General features: G+C 40.9%; 1 protein-coding gene across 1 annotated transcript; it reads left to right on the top strand.

Moving 5' to 3' along the window:
* Positions 1-86: 86 nt before the first annotated feature.
* LOC108427802 (midasin) lies at positions 87-18675 on the top strand. The gene is made up of 11 exons (XM_017698291.2): positions 87-656; positions 1417-1531; positions 2593-2749; positions 3828-3911; positions 4876-5041; positions 5374-5901; positions 7708-8507; positions 8547-8764; positions 13298-13516; positions 13613-13647; positions 16876-18675. The coding sequence occupies exons 2-11, from the start codon at positions 1449-1451 to the stop codon at positions 16983-16985; spliced, it is 2400 nt and encodes a 799-aa protein (XP_017553780.1). The 5' UTR covers positions 87-656; positions 1417-1448; the 3' UTR covers positions 16986-18675.
* Positions 18676-19839: the final 1164 nt, after the last annotated feature.

Consider the following 19839-nt stretch of genomic DNA (forward strand, 5'->3'; position numbering starts at 1 on the left):
TCTGGTGTGAAAAAGCAAACCGGCCAGATGTAAATATTATATATATAGTTTTAAAAAGTTCTTCAAAGTTTCTTTAGTAAAGGCAAAACTATTAATTCTACAGAACCACTTAATGGTGGAAAGCATTTCACTATGCATGGTGAATTGGTTCTTCAGGTTAATGCAGAATGTGCTGTATATGGTTCTATATAGAGCCTTTTTGAAAATGGTTCTATATGGCATCAAACATGGTTCTGCTTTTCATATAAACTATATCATATAAACTTGTAACAGTAGAAGAACCCTATTGGTCTTTATATAAAACCATTTTCAACACATTCTAAATCAACCTATAGAGCCATTTCACAAGAACAGTGAAGAACGTGGTTCTACCTTTGCCTTTACCAAAGAACCCCTGAAGAACCAGGTTTTTTAGGTGTGTGGGCTGTACGGGACACGTATGAAATATATAAAGATATATAGTAAAATGAGCGCGGTGTTTCGTTCCTCCTTCCCTTTTTCTTTCTGACCCCCTTTCACAGAGTATAATCCCTAATCTCGCTAATCCGGTCGGCTGTGAATGGTCGACTTCGTCCAGCCACTCCGTGTCTGACGAACAGCCTGTTTGACAGCGCTGAAATATTTCATATCTCGGGTTATGAGAGGCAGATAACGAGGTAAGATCTCCTTTTATGTGACTTCTGGTAGCTCACCTGTTCCTCTCTCTCTCATCATCCACCCGAGCTCCGCAAAACAGACTCCTCACAGCAAGATTTCCGGTACTGGTGCTAACTGGTGAACTGGTGCTGGACGAGTCCGATTCTCACTGTAACCTGTCTTCTAATTTTAAAGGCTGTTGTCTAGCGGCAGAAAAACGCAATGATAAGCGTGTCCTGTGTGGTTTATGATTGTTTTCTTGAACACTCAGTAGGGCAGTAGGGGGCGACATTGCCCGGAGTTAGATTGGTTTGAATAGTAGCAGTTCAGAACTGCAGTCCACGGCTCAATCCAACTCCCTATGGAGTGCGCTATGTAGACCATGGAATAACGACTTATACGCTCAAATTGTATGCAATGCATGTCTAATTGAAATTTATATTTATATTAATATTTAGCTATTACATCCTAGACTCCCTAGCTGACTCTTAGTACACATGTTGGGTGTAGAAGCCAGGTTCCTGTCCTGTGCAGTGCACTATGTAGGGAGCAGGGAGCTTTTTGAGATTTAGCCCAAGTCTACGTCCAAAACCACATGCTGTTGTATACCTCTGGTTCAGACTCCCAGTGTTTTCAGTGGGCCTGTGCTTTGCTGTTAAACCAGAAAAAGATCTATAGTATAAAACTATAATATTTCTGCAATACTTTATAGTATTTTCACCAGCTATAATACTAGCAGTGAACTATAATGATTGTCCAGATTAACTAAGATTCTTACAGAAATCTAGGGTCTGGTTTCATTGTGGAAGGTGATGAATGTGTCCTGGCTTGAACTCCAAAGTCAGAGAATGGACCCAAGGACAGATGTTCAGTCTGGACAGCGATATCAGCACATGTGAGCCAAATATTTATGTTCTATCAATTTTTAAATTGTTACAATTGAAGAGCATGAATATGCGGTACTTTGATTATTTTTCTATGAGTAATTTGCATATTGAGAACTGAAGTTTGAAGTGTTGTCTCATGTAAATGCACTGTTTGAAAAAGACAAAAATATAAATAAATAAATAAATAAATAAATAAAGCAGTGCTGAGGATACTGTGATCTTGACACATCATGATATTGACGTGATGTTGACATTTACTGCAATGCATGTTGTTTTCGGGGGCTTCAGATTGTAAGCAGTACATGAAATAGTAAGTTAGCATTAAACATTAGCTCAGTTTTATGCACTAGTAGCATCGTGCACTTTCCTCAGTATTTTGAAACGTTAGTGCTTTTACTTTCCACACAACTATATTTGGTGGAAATATACAATAGTTTGAATATGCAAGTTACAATATTCAATAGTTGGACATGAATCCACTTTTTAATGTATTTTTACATTTGAGCCATTTGCATTCAGTTACTATTTCATTTTGAACGTTATGTTGTGTTGGTGAAAGCGTCTTTTCTGACTTTTGAGGTTTATCATTCAATTTTAGACCAAAAAGAGAAGAATGGAGCCTAAAAAACTTCTGTTCCTGTGCTGATTGTTCAGTTTCAGTTTTATTAGTACTCAGTACTTTAGTGTCTTGAAAAAGTATCTGCCCTTGATTAGGCCTCTCCAAAACCTTTCTTTTCAGCCATTCAGTGGAAGACTTGCTCGTGTGCTTCACATCATTATCTTGCTACGTAGCCCAGTTAAGCTTGAGCTTCAGATCACGTACATTCTGCTGCAAGATTTTCTTGTATAAAGCAGAATTAATGGTTAAAGAATTATAGCATGTGGCCCCGAGGCAGCAAAACATCTCTACATCTTCACACTACCTCCACCATGTTTGACTGCTGGTATAAGGACCCTCGACATGGCCCAGCGCTAACGTGAATCCTTCATAGTCTGATGTAGGAACAGTCAAACAAAAATGACCCCTGCTAGTGGAGGCATCTGTCTGACCCGTGTGGTGTGTGTGCAGTAGCAGGGCTGTCTGGCTGCAAAGCCGCTGGCAGGAGGTGAGTGAGAGGGAGCGCAGGGCGCAGCTCCATAACCGAAAACTGCTGCAGGATTTCCAGAGAGCACAAGAAACCCTCAGTGACCTGGTGGCGCGCACTGAAGCTATGAACACCATCCGGGTCAGTAAACTGTGAAGGTTTTCAGGCTGTTGCTGTGGGCTGGACCCAGACCAGGAATAAAATGTTTTTATTGTAGAACTAGACTTAATCTACAGCATGTCTGTAAACCTCGCTCTCAAAATAAAAGAGACCATGTGTAGAAAGTTATCTGAATGCTTCTGTGTCAGATACTGAGTGAGCATTTAGTCTGATAACTTTCTGTTATGAAAGTAATGCAAATGAATACAGCATAACAATGTAAAGTCTCATGAAACAGGACACCTTTAGCTTGCTTAGTTGTGCTGTACGGGTGCCTGAGCGATGTAGTAAGTGAAGCACATTCATTATTTGCTGTTCAAATGAAAATTTGACTTCCAGTGGAAATAAGTTTAACTTAGCTTCTTGGTTGCTTAGCTTAGCATGTTTCATGTAATTTTATCGACATCATTTATGAGGCTTTTCAGTCAGTGAAGTCGCCTCTTATTTTAATTTTATTTCTTATTTTATTTTACGCCCCAGGAAAGTTTATTCATTTGCAAGCCCATTCTCACCAGCTAGAGAGGATAAACATTAGGTTGAAATGATTATGCTAAGATAATGGCTTGTTTTCTTGAGATTTTGACATGTTAAAATAATGTTATTTTCTCAAGACTTTGACAGACTTTGCCGAAGTGTTTTATTGTCTTAAAATTTTGATTGATTTACATCAAAATAATGTTTTTTTTTCTTGCTGTATGTAGAAATAATATTTTATTAAGATGGCATCTGATTATGTTAACATAGTGGTTTATTTTCTTGTGATTTTGACGGATTATTACAAAACAATAGTTTATTTTCTCGAGATTTTGTCGCTCAGTGTTATAAACAATACATGTAGCACGTTGTATCATTAAACACACACATGTACAAAAGCTGACAATTGTCTGATAACTGATCATTTAAAAAAAATATTTAATATTCACCCAATTTTATCATCAGTTGGCAACCACATTTGACCACCCCCACCAACCCACCCCACCCAAAACAATTCTTTCTTACTTTCACACATAATCAGACACTCTGTTGACAAATGAAACCCCTTCTCTTCATGTTTGAGCAGGTTGAGTATGAGAGGTACCTGGAGGAGAACTTCCCTCGATGGCAGCAGAAGCTGAAAGATAAGAGGCTCTCAGAGCAGCGCAAGGTTTTTCATACAGTTCTCCTACATTTAATCCATACAGACATCATGGCCATACATGCATGTATATCATAAAGGATCAGGCATATCTTTTTAAGTATTTCAATGAATATATGCATTTATTTACTTTTTAATGATTTAGTTGTGTCACAAGGCACCAGGTTCAGAGTTTCATTGTTTAGCTGTTCTGTTTTAATTTTCACTTCATTAGGAAGCCCACATGCGACTAAGCTGGATAAAAAGGGAAATCCTTGTATGCTAATACGTTGATATATTTGAAATTCATTTATTGCAGTTTTATCAGGTGGAAATGGCCTTTAGTAAAACTCAGTATGTTGTTATATTCACAGATACACTACCATTCACAAGTTTAGTATCAGCATTAAAAAAACTGGAATCACTATTTCAAATAATTAAAAAAAAAATGTTGTACAAAATGATTATAATTTGTTAGTCTTGTGCAACCTCACAAGCCTACAGTGCCATGAAAAAGTATTTGCCCCCTCCTAATTTCTTTTATTTTTGCACATTAAACACTACATGGTTTCAGACCTTCATGCAAAACGTAATGTAAGACAAGTAGAACATGAGGAAACATAAAACGCTGTTTTTAAATGATTGTTTATATCACTTGTGTGAAAACGTAATTTGCCCTAAATGTCTAACTGGAGGTCAGTCTTCCACATCGTGTTTTGTAGTAGTTTGTAGTAGTAAATGACTGAACTACAACTAAAGATGACTAAATAGCCCAATAACTCTTCCATACACTACAGTAATATAAAAAGTTTGTATTTTCAAGTAATTTTGGACCATTTCTGTGAGTACAATTGTAATTAAATATTCACACAATGTGAAGAGCAGCTGACATTTCAAATGGTATAATTAAAACCTAAAGAAATGTAAAGCAAATATAAAAAAATGTCAAGGTTTTGATTCGACAGCAGCAGTATTCTTTTGCAACTTTGTCCAGAGGATAGAAGAGCACCTAAAGGCATGCATACAACAGATGGAGGAGGATCAAAGGATGGAGTGGGGTAACAATTCCCCTGTAAGAACCAACTCTTCTTCCTGCATTTCTTCTGACCTCTCTCATCCTCCCATCCCTCATCCTGACCACAGAGACATGAGGAGAGAAGGTAATGTCCTGCCCCATAAAGACTTGTTAAATCAGTCCAGACTGAAAGAAAATATGTTGTGACCTACAGGAGGTTCATTTTAATTAGTGTTGCATAATTGAAGAGTTTCAGCTCAAAATGCTGAAAATTATATTTGTAATAACTATGAAAATGACAAGTTTTTCAAAAAGAATGACAGCTGACACATAATGGAAAATACATTGTTATTTCTCTAATAAAAGCTTCTGGGTAGAATTGTTTGTATATTGATGGGAATCATGTTGCATCCCTGTACAGTTTGTAAGGATTTGTTAAGAAATTGTTCTTTTTTGATACTTTTTCTATGCTTTCAGTTCATGCTGGGATGCCTAGGAGCACTTCGTCCCAACAAAATAACAAACAAAATATTCAAGGAAACGTCCACAATGGCTTTCAACACTTCTCCTTTCCCTTCACCTGGTTAATGCAGCCATCAGTGAGTGAACCTCAGCAGAGCGACATCCCAAAGGAGACCAAAACTTTCCAGAACACTCACCAAGCATTCAATTCTCCTGGTGACCCACGTTATGGACCATACCCTATAGTTCGTCAGGAATCCCCTTACAATGACCATCTGAGGCCCTACCCAAAAGCCTGGGCAGGAGGAGTCCAGTGTGACCCTGCTGGAGCTCTGTGGTCAGTCCTGCCTTTTGTGAACCCGCTGGTTTGGAGGATGGGGCTGTCAGACTCTACTGCTGAGGGGATGCAGTGCAGTGAGGAAGCAGAGGGAGAAAAGCAGAAGAAAAGCTCATCAGGCCCTCAGGTTGAGAAACATCAGGCGAAAAAACAAAGGAGGAAGTTAAACGGCGGTGACCAGTCATCAGAACTGGACACTAAGTCAGGTAGGGCAACATTACAATCTTACAAACTGGTGGCCTTTGAAGGATGCCTCTTGCCCAAAGCATGGCCAGATGAGGCATATATTTATTTATTTGTTTATTTTTTGCTAGTAAAGTGAGCATTTATACACTGAATTGCCACCAGTTTATTACTCATATCGCTCGCCTTAGACCTGCACTCATTGACCATTTTATCAGTCATACCTTTATGGGTACATAGTTACTAACTGTAGCCCATCTGTTACTGCACAGTCACGCTGTACCTCATCCAGCAGTGGAAAGGGAACCAACACTCACACCAGTGCAACACCCACTGCCATGTTGTTGTCACTGCTGTGCTGAGAACGGTCCACCATCACAATAATACCTCGTCTGCACACTTCATTCATTCCATTTCATTGACGGATGATGTTGAGGTTGGGGATAGAAACAGGTGGACTACAGTAGTTGTAAACATATGGTACTGTTCAAAAGTCAGAGAACACCCAATATTTTAATTTAAGTACAAATTATTCATTTTTCAATGTCAGGCAAAAAGGCAGAAAATATGAATTTAACAGAAAATTACACAGAAATCTCAACATTTAACTGCCTTTATAACAGCTTCCATTCTTTTTGGGCAACTTCCTTTAAATTTTTCAAAGAAACCTGCATTGATTATATTTTTTCACACCTCTACAGTTCAGTCTTGAGTTTTTTTGTATTTTCTGTTTCTCCCAGTCCAAGTAATCCCAAACTTGGAATCATTGATGCTGAGGTCTGGATGTCAGTCCATTGGTCTGAGAACACCAGCAGCTTCTTTGTTCAATTTGCACATTTTCTTTTTCTCAGTAACAGCTTGGCAGCTAAGCAACCTTTCAGACAAATACTGTTGAGTTCTTCTTCTCACAGTGAAAGGATGGACAGAAACACCTGTGTATTGTTTTATAAATCTGAAGCAAGAGTGGAGTTTATTTTTCTCCTCTCCCTCAAAGATGAAAGTTTTAAGTACTGTTTATCTGATTGTAGCAGTTTTGATAACCTACCAGGTCTTTCACAGTTATTAGGAGTTTAAAAAACCTTTTTTTCACTTTTACACATTTTCATTTCGCTTTTCCCTTTTTTATATCTAATCTCAGAAATGTTTCCTTTAAAAATAATAACTTGTATTTAAAGGCCAGTGCATGAAGGTTGGACAAGGAACTTCTGCATATGGATACATTTAATGTCAGACCAAAATATCTGACCAAATATGTTTGAGGTAAATGTCTTATTACAGTGTAGTCATAACTGTTTGCAGTTAGAAGCTTTGCCACTTGACACTGTCGCTAGTGTAATTCCTAATACATTGGTAACTCTGGTGAACACTGTACACCATGACTTGTAAAACCTCTGATTTGTAAAGATTAGTAAATGCTTTCAAGTTCGGCACAGTGACAGTGAAATGGGGCATTGGCTGGCACTTTAGAACTTGCAGTATATTAGGACTGTCAGGAATTTACTTATTTATTAAGTTCTTAATCTTCTCAGCATTGCACAACAATATTGGAATCATATCAATATCAGCATAATTGCTTTAAAAATGACTGGACGATTATGTTGTAGTATTGTAAGAGTACAATGTATAAGTGACACTGGCATACTAAGCTAAAATTTCTACATACCACAATTCCAGTATCCATGTATCTCAAATTTTTCTGTATATCAAAAATGTGTCAAACCCAAATAACTTTTCAATCACTGTGCCTTGATTTGCCCAGTGCAAATGAAGTGACCAGCAGGGCTCTCAGACAAGCAGTAAATGCTTGTACCTTGTTTGTCTGTCCACAGTCCATCTGTCAAGCAACAATGGAGACAGCAGTGAGAGCAGGGCTTTGTCCTGTGATGCTGTGACAAGCTTTGCTTCTGGAATGCAGAAGAGAAAAAAAGAAAGAAGAAGAGAAAAACAGACACACAAACCAACAGTAGAGAAAGAAACAGTCTCTTGGAGCTCCTCCTCAATGTCAAATGTCCATTCTGGCATGAACAATGAGAAAGACATGAGCAGCCTGAGCTCACCTGTGAGAAGACCTTTCAAGAATCATAAAGTGTCTAAAGCTAAAGTGAAGAGCACAGCTGGAGTAGAATCTCCTGAACACCCAGGAGAAGAGAGTGAACAGGAGGGTAAGAGAAACCAGGAAACACTTAAAAGCAGTGGAAGTGAAGTGGAGAAGAAGAAAAAGAAGAAGAGGAATGAATACAACAAGAAGGACCACATGGAGCAGATGGACCACAAAGATCAAGAAGAAGTGAGTGCAGGAGTGGAAGGGTGTTTGAGTGAAGATCGGGGGAGTAAAGGAGGAGAGGAAGAGGAGAGAGCTGGTACAGGTCATACAGCACAGGATGAAGAGGAATGGACTGAGGGATTACATGTCAAGAAGAATGACAGTGGAGACAGAGATGAGGATGAAACTGATGGAGGAGTGGAAGACAAAGCTTTGAGTAATAATGCGTCTGAAGGAGGATCTGTCTCAGAGAAGCTGGTGAATTATGTGGGAGAATCGGGTGTAGATGATGAGGAGGAAGAGGAGAACAAAGATGGAGGAGGAGAAGAAGAGGAGGATGGAGAAAAAGAGGAGGACAAGGATGGAGTAGAAGAAGAAGATGAGGAGGATAGTGGAGAAGAAGAGGACAAAGAAGAAGAAGAAGAGGATTTAGGAGAAGAAGAGAGCAAGGATGGAGGAGATGATGATGAGAAGGACGAGGATGAGAAGGAAGAGGAAGCGGAGGAGATTAGTGTGGAGGTCGGAGCACCAAGAGGGAGCAAAGGAGGTGATGATGAATCTGATGAAGAAGTGAATGACAGTGAAGTTGCTGCATCAGGTTCAGGGTCAAACATGTATGACAGGTAGGCTACAAGTTAAAAATATCCTCTCACTATTTACTTTATTAAAAAACTTTATGAGCTCCATCTACCCTACAGGCCCACTTTACACGTACTGTAGCTCGTCTCTTGTCCTGCACCATCTCTGCACCTTCTCTACTTCATTCATCATCAGTCAGTTTCTGACCACAGGACCACTATTAGTCAGGTATTATTTGAGTCTGGGATTGTTCAGCACAGCAGTGACCTTGAAATAGCAGTAGGGATTGGCAAAAATAAAAAATTATATCATCATAAGCTATCCTTATTACGATGCTTACTTTTTCTGAGGTTTGTGAAAATGTGCAGGAACAGATAGAAAGCTTCACTACTAAACAGGCCTAATTATACGGATCTTGTATTGAAACATGCAGTTCTTTAGTGTTCTTTAACTACTGAAAATATGTTTGGAAGAGCTCATGGTATCGTAATTTACAGTGATAAAATATCATTATGTCCCCCATATGAGTATAGAGTTATGCAGTAGTGAACTGTGAGTGTTGGAGTTCGGCCTTTAGTTTGTTATATGTTATACATGTTAAAACCTGGGCAATAATATGGAAAAAAACAACTCTGTGATAATACTAATTTCAGTTAGTAGCATTTTAGTGCTAAGAATGAAACACCAACACATATTTCACCTTCACTCAGTGAAGAGTCCTGACATACAGCTGCCATCATTGTTTTTTATAGTGTATGCAGGACTTCCAGAAGGCCTAGAAGGATGTTTTTTTCTGGCAAAATTGGTTCCTCCCAATGGAAATCAATAAGTGATAGGTAGATTCCACTGTCACTATCTAATTATACTTGTGGTTAATCTAACACATTATGCATTCAGTTGAGCTCGCTTGGCTGCATCTGTCTGGATATCACAGTGAAACAATCTATTGGGCATTTCAAGAATATAATCCTTCTGTTTCGAACCAACACTTAACAGTAAAATAAGAGTGTTACTACAAGACTTACAGAGTTTAAATACAACAAGCATGATATTTATATTAAAGGCCCCATATTATGGGAAACTGACTTTCCCTCACTTTTTTGAAATAAAGGAGTTTGAAATAATATGTCATTTACATTTACAGCATTACATTTACAGCCCTTCCTGGATCGGGGCCTTGTCGTGGCGGAAGGGCTTGTGTGGTCTAGGGATCTTCAGAGCTAAGTTGTCGGGAGCAATATGCTCCTGGTAGGGTCTCCCAGGGCGAACAGGTCTGGAGTGAAGACCCAGACTAACACGATCCAAAGTTCTCCATGCACATCGGGCACAAGAAATCGTGTACCCTGCCCGGGAAAGGGTCACCGGGACCTACCCCTGGAGCCAGGCCTGGGGGTAGTGTTCCGTGGCGAGCGCCTGGTGGCCGGGCAGCCCACGTAATCCGGCCGGGCTCAGCCCGAAGAGGCAACATGGGGAGGCCATGTGGGCCCACCACCCGCAAGGTTCAGCATGGGGGAGCGGTGCAGTGCCATATTGGCAGTGGGAGATTGCGGGGAGGCCCTAGTTGGCCTAGGCCCCTGCAGCAGAAACTAGCTCTTGGTACATGGAATGAAACCTCACTGGGGGGGAAGGAGCCGGAACTTGTGCAGGAAGTTGAGAGGTACCAACTAGATATAGTTGGGCTCACCTCCACCCACAGTGTCGGCTCTGGAACCAAACTCCTAGATAGGGGTTGGTCTCTCTCCTACTCAGGGGTTGCACAGGGTGAGAGGCGCCGGGCGGGTGTGGGGATACTCACAAGTCCCCGGCTGGTGACCAGGCAGTTGGAGTTTGTCCCGGTGGACGAGAGGGTCGCCTCAATGCGAATTAAAATCGCAGAGAGGAAAACTTTGACTGTTGTCTGTGCGTATGCACCAAACAACAGGTCAGAGTATTCGGCCTTCCTGGAGCGAGTGGGCAGGGTTCTGGAAAGTGTCCCGCCTACAGACTCCATAGTCTTACTGGGAGACTTCAATGCTCACGTTGGCAATGACTGGGAGACCTGGGGAGGCGTGATTGGGAAGAACGGCCTGCCCGATCTAAACCCGAATGGTGAGTTGTTATTGGACTTCTGTGCCAGGCATGGATTGTCCATAACGAACACCAAGTTCGAACACAAGGATGCTCATAAGTGTACATGGTACCAGAGCTCCTTGGGTCAAAGGTCAATGATCGACTTTGTTGTCGTTTCATCTGACTTGGGACCATATGTTCTGGACACTAGGGTGAAGAGAGGTGCTGAGCTTTCAACTGATCACCATCTGGTGGTGAGTTGGATCAGATGGCAGGGAAGACTGATGGTCAGACCCGGTAGGCCCAAGCGTATAGTGAGGGTGTGCTGGGAACGACTTTCAGAGGCCCCTGTTCGGAATGATTTCAACTCCCACCTCCGGGAGAGCTTTTCTCACGTCCCGGAGGAGGTAGGGGACATGGAGTCTGAATGGACCCTGTTCAAAACCTCCATTGTGGAAGCTGCCAGGCGTAGCTGTGGCCAAAAGCTTGTGGGTGCCTGTTGGGGCGGTAACCCAAGAACCTCCTGGTGGACACCGGTGGTGAGGGAGGCCGTCAAGCTGAAGAAAGAGGCCTTTAGGGTCTGGTTGGCCCGAAGGACTCCCGATTCAGCAGATAGGTACCGACAGGCAAAAAAGGTGGCAGCTGCAACGGTGGCAGAAGCAAAATCCAGGGCATGGGAGGAGTTTGGTGAGGCCTTGGAAAAAGACTTTCGTTCGGCCTCAAAGAGGTTCTGGACAACTGTCCGGCGACTCAGGAGGGGTCGGGGTGGCTGCGCCCAAGCTGTATTCGGCAAGGGTGGAGAAACTCTGACTTCGAATGAGGATATTGTCGGTCGGTGGAAGGAGCACTTTGAGGAACTTTTTAATCCGGGAGACGTGCCTCCCTCACGGGAGTCAGGGCCAGAGGCTTCTGGGGTGTCAAGTTCCATTTCCCTGGTGGAGATCACTGAGGTAGTTGGTAAGCTCCTCAGTGGTAAGGCACCGGGGGTGGATGAGATTCGTCCAGAAATGCTTAAGGCTCTGGATATTGTGGGGCTGTCATGGCTAACACGCCTTTGCAATATTGCATGGACCTCGAGCTTTCTTCGTCGGGTGGCGGGCTACACGCTCTGCGATAGAGTGAGGAGCTCGGTCATCCGGAAGGAGCTCAGAGTAGAGCCGCTACTCCTCCGCATTGAGAGGAGCCAGTTGAGGTGGTTCGGGCATCTGATCCGGATGCCCCCTGGACGCCTCCCGGTGGGGGTGTTCCAGGCACGGCCTACCGGGACAAGACCCCGGGGTCGCCCTAGGACCTGCTGGAGGGATTATGTCTCCAAGTTGGCCTGGGAGCGGCTTGGGGTCCCCGGGAATGAGCTGGAGGAAGTTGCAGGGGACAGGGTCATCTGGGATTCTCTGCTCTCCCAACTGCTACCGCGACCCTGTTTGGACTAGCGGGCAACGACGATGATGATGATGATTTACAGCATTTGGCTGATGCTCTTATCCAGAGTGACTTACAATTTGATTATTTTTACATAGGTAGGCCAAGGCGGTGTTAGGAGTCTTGCCCAAGGACTCTTATTGGTATAGTGTAGGGAGTTTACCCAGGTGGGGATTGAACCCCAGTCTACAATGTAGAAGGCAGAGTGTAGTGTAGTGTTAACCACTACACTAACCAACCACATGGCAACACTGTTAACATTTTAAAACAAACTGTTCTCTGCCAAGTCCATATCATTTACAAGGATACTACACTGCAAAAACAACCCGTTTTGAATTCATTGTTTCTGTGATGTCATGAGAACAAAACCATTTGCACACACCCATCATTCACAGCCATTTTGCCCCACCATTCATATTACAATTCTAAGGAGTGTTTCTTCTCTGAGTGTATTTTGAAAGAGGCACAATACAGCCAAAAACCCTCGGAGCAGATTTACATATATCAGTCTTAAAGTTACAAAAGAAACAAAAACAAAACAGCCAAACATAAAAAATAGCCTGTTTCATTCTTGGGGATAAAGAGAGGTTTGAAAATCATGTAGAACTATATTATTATTGTTTTTGGCACAATATAAGTGGTTATCAGGGGGAAATAAATATACAAGAGAAGCATATGCAATTGGCCCTTCATATAAAAATGAACAAAAAATTACAGACATGTATATTTTTATTTCGCAGAAATCATAAGGCCTTTTCTAAAGATCTAGAAGGCCCTGAGGTTCCCCTCTGGTATGATTGCATCAGGCACACTGGTGTTACTGTTTGTTTGCACATATCAATGTCACTGCTAGATTGAGAGTGTTCCACCACTCAAAAATATCTAGCCAAGAGCGCCTGTGTGGTCAGAAACTGATCAGAGATGAAGGGCTAGGGGATGATTAACACATATTCTGCATGACATAAGATGGGCTACACAAGGTGGACCTCTATATAGTGTATTTCTTAATTTCTATGAAGAATTTCTACATGTCCAGATTACATATTTGGAGCCACTGATTGTGAATGTGGACTTTGTGTACATAGATGTGATACTGAATATTGTCTTAGCCTTAAGGAGCTGTATAAAGATGAGGAGACAGAAGATGAGGAACTGTATGATCAGGAGATAGAAGATGACACTGAAGATGATGATGACGATGTGGTGGTTGAAAAAGCACACCCATGGTCACATGATCCTACCTACGATCATACTAAATATCAGGATGACGATTATGATGATGATGTTGAGGGTCTTCTTGCACCGCAGGATAATGTTCAGCAACACCAGTAGGTATTTTTAATTGTCATGCAATCTCGTTTTGTAATATGAATATTGTATTTGGTTTTGTTTTGACTGTCATGTGTTTTTGCCTCCTCCTATAGGGCAGATGAAGCAGAGGAAACGGTCAAACCAACAGGTGATGATAAATAGCAAAGCCACACTATTTTCATTTCGTAATAAAATCTGTGGGAGGTTGCCTGAACATACAGCCCTTATTATTCTTATTATTATTAAGCTCAGGTATTTCTGCCACACGCATTGCTAACAGGTGTATAAAATCAAGGTCATAGTCATGCAATCTCCATAGAACATTGGCAGTAGAACGGGTTGCACTGAAGATCTCAGTGACTTTAAATGAGGCACTGTCATAGGATGCCACCTTTGTGCTGCTCACTGCAAGTGCTATGATTATGAAGTGGAAGTGTCTAGGAGGAACAACAGCTCAGGCACAAAATGATAGACCACTAAGTGCTAAAGTGTGTAGTGTGTGAAAATCACCTATCCTCTTTTCTGAACTGCTTCTGAAAGCAAAACTAGCACTGTGACTGTAACTGTGAGTTGGGAGGTTCATTAAATGCACACAAACCTAAGATCACATGCACAATGCCAAACATTGAATGGAGTGGTGTAAAGCATGCCACCTCTGAACTCTGGAACAGTGGAAACATGTTTCTCTCTGGAGTGATGAATCATGTTTCACTGTCTTGCAGTCTGAGTGATCTGGGTCTGGCAGATGCAAAGAGAACGCTACCTACCAGAATGCATATTGCCAACATTAAAGTTTGGTGTAGGAGGGATAATGGGCTTGGGCTGTTTTTCGGGATTTGGGCACCTTAGTTCCAGGGAAAGGTAATGTTAATGCTACAACATATACAAATACATTTTACACCACTGAAAATATCCCCCCAAAGAACCCCTTTTTCTGTGAGTTTTACTGCTACAGCCCCATTTCCACAAAAGTTGGGATGCTGTGCAGAATGTAAATAAAAATAGAATGCAATGATAGGCAAATGACGTAAACCATATTTGTGAATAAAAACACTACAAAGACAACATATAAAATGTTGAAAATAATAAATTATTGTTTTTTGAAAAATATATGCCCATTATGAATCTGATGCCAACACATTCCAAAAATACTGGGACGGGGGTATGTTTACCACTGTGTTGCATCACCCCTTCTTTTAACAACACTCTGTAAGCGTGTGGGACCTGAGGAGACACTGCTGTAGTTTTGAAAGTGAAATATTTTCCATTCTTGTTTGATATAGGATTTCAGCTGCTCAACAGTTCAGGGTCTCCTTTGTCATATTTTTCATTTCTTAATGTGCCAAATGTTTTCAGTGGTGACAGGTCTGGACTGCAGGCAGGGCAGTTTAGCACCTGGACTCTTTTAATATGGAGTAATGTTGCTATAATACATGCAGAATGTGGTTTGTCATTGTCTTGCTGAAATAAGCAAGACTTTCCGTGAAAAAGATGTCATCTGGATGGTAGCATATGGTGCCAAAACATGTGTGTATCATTCAGCATTAATTGTGCCTTCACGTCTCCTGTGCCATGTGCACTAATGCACCCCTATAGCATCATGAATACTGGCTTTTGAACTGTGCACTGGTAACAAGCTGAGTAGTCTTTAGCCCAGACACCATGCGCATGATTTCCAAAAGGAATTTCAAATGTTGATTTATCAGACTACAGCACTCTTTTCCACTTCCCCTCAGACCATTTTAAATGAGCATGGGCCCAGAGAAGGCAGCAGTGTTTCTGGATCCTGTTTATGTGCAGTTTCTTGTTTGCATTTTAGAGTTTTAACTTACATAGTGGATGCAGTAATGAACTGTTTTCACAGACCGTGGTTTTCAGAAGTGTTTCTGAGCCTGTGTAGTGATTTCCTCTACAGAATCATGTCTGTTTTAATGCAGTGCCATCTGAGGGCCCAAAGATCATGGCCAGGAAAGACTGGTTTTTGACCTTGTCCCTACAGAGATTTCTCTAGATTCTCTGAATCTTTTAATGATATCATGTACCATACTGGTGATGAAAAGCAAAAGTTCTTTGCTATTCTAAGATGAGAAATGTTATTTGTGAATTGTTGCACTATTTGATCATGCAGTCTATCACAGTGGTGAACCCCTCCTCAACTTTATTTCTGAAAGACTCTCTGAGATGCCCTTTTTATACCCAATCATGTTGCTGACCTGTTGCCAATTAACCACCAGGTGTTTACCAGCCTTTTCTTGTCCTGCTCCAACTTTTTTGGAATGTATTGTTGGCATCAAATTCAAAATGGGACTTTTTCAAAAAACAATAAAATGTTTAAGTTTCAACATTTGATATATTGTCTTTGTACTGTTTTCAATTAAATATAGGCTTTAAGGGATTTGCACAACATTGCATTTTGTTTTTAACTACATTTTGCACAAATTCTCTCTCTCCCTCTGTCTCTCTCTCTCTCTCTCTCTCTCTCTCTCACACTCACACACTCACACACACACACTCACACACACTCACACACTCACACACTCACACACACACACACACACACACACACACACACACACACACAAACACACACACACTCATACTCCAAAGAATTGTGGAAACCTTCCCAGAAAAGCAGAGGCTGTTATAGCAGCAATTCCATATTAATGCCTATGGTTTTAGAACGTGGTGTCCAACAAGCTCACATAGGTTTGATGGCTCAGTGTCCACATCCCGTTGGCCATTTAGTGTACCCACTAAACCTGTTATTAGAGAGGAAATACTTTTTGGCATAATTAGTAGTGATAGGAGCCAGATGTTCAAAGCATTTAATGCCTCTAAGTCTATGTCAGATTCATGAAATGTTCTTAAATTGTAGAACTGTTCACACCTTTGTGCCTTGAGTGTGTGTAGATTCTGTTCTTACCTAATAACAAAGGGGTTTTAAGAAACTTCTTCCTAAGAACAGGTGGTGAATGTGGCCCAGTATTAGGAAAATAATCCCCAAAGAAAACCTTTTTTATGTTATGTTATGCATACAAATCTAAGAGTGGGTAGGTCAACTGGTCATTTTTGCTAGCAAATATAATGGCTGTATTTGTATTGCATTGTGACCCCTGATTCCTCTCACTATTATTATTAAGAAATCCAAGATAATAATTTCTTCTACAGCGAACAGTTTCACATTAAACCTCTCTAAATGACTTTGTTTACATCTCAACAACCCCTTAAACTACTTAGTTGAATCAGGTGTGTACTGGACTTGGCAGGATTGGAACTGGACATCTCTGTTATATATTTACCTGACAGATGTACAGTGTGGATTGTCCCTTTAGTATCTATTTCATGTTCCACTCATTAGTTGTCTATTGTAACCCAGATTTGCACAGTGACTCAGAAGAGGATGGTTCACAGAGGAAGGCACCTTTGGCCCCAGTTAAGGATGAGCCAGTGGATTCTGATGATGAGTTTGATCATTTTTACGACTAGGCTGCAGTTGGAGATGCAGGCGAACCTGGCAGTGAGGAAGAACGTCATCAGCACAAGAACAAAGAAAAGGAGGATCAAACAGGGCATCTTAGTCTTAGTGGACAGCTGATGCTCACATACCTGCGTGCAATAACACTGAGAGTCCAATAACTCTGTGCATTCAGAAAATGAGCAAGGTTTATAACCAATACAGCAAACACTGCAGGGCCAAGCGAAAGATTAATAGACACAGAGAATTACAAAGGGATGAAAGAGGAAGAAGAGGACAAATGGGTGCAGGGAGTCCCTCTGTCTTTTATGTTATTTGCTGGGAGCTTATCGGCCTGGCCTGAAAGAACCACTGCACTGTCACTGTGCAAACACAGGTGGGTCGGCTCGCCTGACAGAAAGAGAAAGAGATATGAGGGAGAATAATGGAGGAAAGAGAATGAATCACAATGGAGGACATTAAAGGCGAGAGGGACTCCGAGAAAGGCAGTGTAATTGATTCCTCTAAAAAACTGAAATGGTTCGCTTAGACAAAATGCAGAGATTGTATTTCCTAAATTCTTTATTCGCAAAGTGTCTGTGGTATGTTCTTTTTGTCATTTTAATGTACTAGTGGTTCAAGCGCTTTCATATTTAGATAGGGAGCACAATCTAAAGGGAGGGGGCGTGAGCTGGGGTTCGGGTGGAGAGAGGAGGCCGAGCAAGGGGTATAAGGGGCTGACGCTGGCTTTGAGTGATGGCTATTTGAACAGGCATGTTTACCCTGGCCCTGCTGAAAAGGGACAGAGGGACGCCAGTGGAGATGTGCAGGAACAGACGGGCGATAAAAAAAAGCTGCCACTGTGTAAACCTTGTCGGCCCAGTCTTTCCCTCTGGTGACCATGACAACCCAGCAGAACCCACTCTCTGCCCAATCACATGCCCTCCTTTTGACGTGTGGAACAAAACGTCTCAGACGTGGCAGGTCAGGGCAGACATTTTGAATCAGTTACTACTGTGGCCCAACAGCTACAAGCAGTATTGTCCTCTCCTCTCTCATTCTCCACTTTGCCAAACAGCGGGCCAAACTCTGCATGGAAAATGATATTAGCTCAGAATTATGTCTCCTATAATCAGTGTTAATACACTTTGTCTTGATTCCATCTGCTGTGAGTTCTGGAAACAAAGAAGTCTCATCTTGGTCATTTTTTCTGCAAGAAAGAACTTTTAAACTGTAACATCTCCTGTTTTTGTTTGTCTCCTGAAAGATTTTCCATGTAAAGGATACATGGCACTGTGCAAAACTCAGAGACTACTCTTTACTTATTTATTTACAGGCAATTATTAATTACAAGTTCTTCATTTCAGGAGATAATTCAGAGGAGGTTACACATTTTTGCTGTCTAAAGAAAAATGTGTCTATTTTTGTTGATTTTTATTTTTCCACATCCTTTCAACACTGCCACTGTCCATTACACTGACAATTCATGATGTTTGGACCAACACTTGGAATAAAACCTTTCCATTAGCTTACACTAAAAGTTCAGAACGTAAAAGTTTTTGCCTGCTCCTGTAAAGTTACTAATTTGGAAATTCATGTCTTTCTTTGAACAGCAGTGATATATGGTAATGCTTTTGCATCAGGTAAGGGAAAGTCCGAGTACAAATGTGGAATAACAGGAATTTCCAGAAGGTGAGTTTAAAAATAATTAAAAGACATAAAGAAAAAACAGCACTCCCAACAACCATGCAGGACCCGCTAGACCACCAAAACTGCACTCAAGCGTCACTCTTGCTTTAGATGTGAAAAAATCCACAACCATTTCTGTCCATCCTTCCACTGGGAGGGGACAACTCAACACTATGGGTCTGAAAGGATGTGTTTCTGTCAAAAAGCCATTCTTGAGGAATGGAAACAGACAAAATAATAAACCAGTTTTCCCTAGAAGCTTACTAGAAACTGGGCAGATTTTAAATTTGTAATTGGGATCACTTGAGCTGTGAGAAGCTTTTAGAGGCTGATCTTGGGAGGTCATGTAAAATATCCCTGCAGATTTCTTAGAAAAAAAGCTAAGAAAAAAAAGCTGTAATAAAAGGGTGATGCTGAAAAAAGAATAATTTGAATAAAATGGCTGTTTCAATTGGAAATTAAATAAATGGATCATGCTCTCTGACTGTCGCACATTACTGTATATTTCATTTATAAGATTTATAATAAACTGTATCATTATACGTGCAATGCCTAGAGATATTTGCCATTCAAATTCCTTCATATTGTTGGGTGGCCAAAATTTTTATATTTATTGTTTCTGTGACAAATTAGGTCACAACATGCTTTGTAAGCATATCCTGAGTATTGTTGATATTTAAAGAACACTGATCCACTGCATGTTTCATTACAAAGAGTGCAAAATTAGGCCTGTTTAATTGGATTTAGTGCAGTGCAGCATGTGAAATGCTGAATAAAAGTCATTGTGTTTATAGTTTGTGAGAGTATTACTGGCATTACTGGTTCTTTTTAGTTTGTTCCAACTTGTCAAACTTTTGAAAAACTAAATATTATGATAGATATTGTCTATCGTGATGTGTTTTGGCCTTAATCGCCAGTTAATCGCCAGTTAGTTTTAACTGGTACAATGTATGGTTTTTGTCGTAATGCATTTGTCATTCTACATAGTAATAATCTTATAATCTGATTACCTGAACCACCTATAATCTGATTAGTGTCTTTTTGTGTGACTGTAATGGATTAAACTCAGTCTTTTTGTGTTTCAAATATGTAATCTCATTACATGTGTGCCAACCTTTCCCAATTCAGACCAGACTGAGAAAAAATCGCTTTGATATCTGAGTTGTGAATTGGGCACTTTTTTCATCACTAAGGTCT

Source organism: Pygocentrus nattereri, chromosome 8 (genome assembly GCF_015220715.1).
Source record: "Pygocentrus nattereri isolate fPygNat1 chromosome 8, fPygNat1.pri, whole genome shotgun sequence".
In the NCBI taxonomy this organism is placed as follows: Eukaryota; Metazoa; Chordata; class Actinopteri; order Characiformes; family Serrasalmidae; genus Pygocentrus; species Pygocentrus nattereri.

Coding starts and splice junctions, on each gene's coding strand:
- LOC108427802 (XM_017698291.2), top strand. CDS start 1,449: ATGAATGTGTCCTGGCTTGAACTCCAAAGTCAGAGAATGGACCCAAGG. Junction 5,902..7,707: donor AGAACTGGACACTAAGTCAG/GTAGGGCAACAT, acceptor GTCTGTCCACAG/TCCATCTGTCAAGCAACAAT. Junction 8,765..13,297: donor GGGTCAAACATGTATGACAG/GTAGGCTACAAG, acceptor ATATTGTCTTAG/CCTTAAGGAGCTGTATAAAG.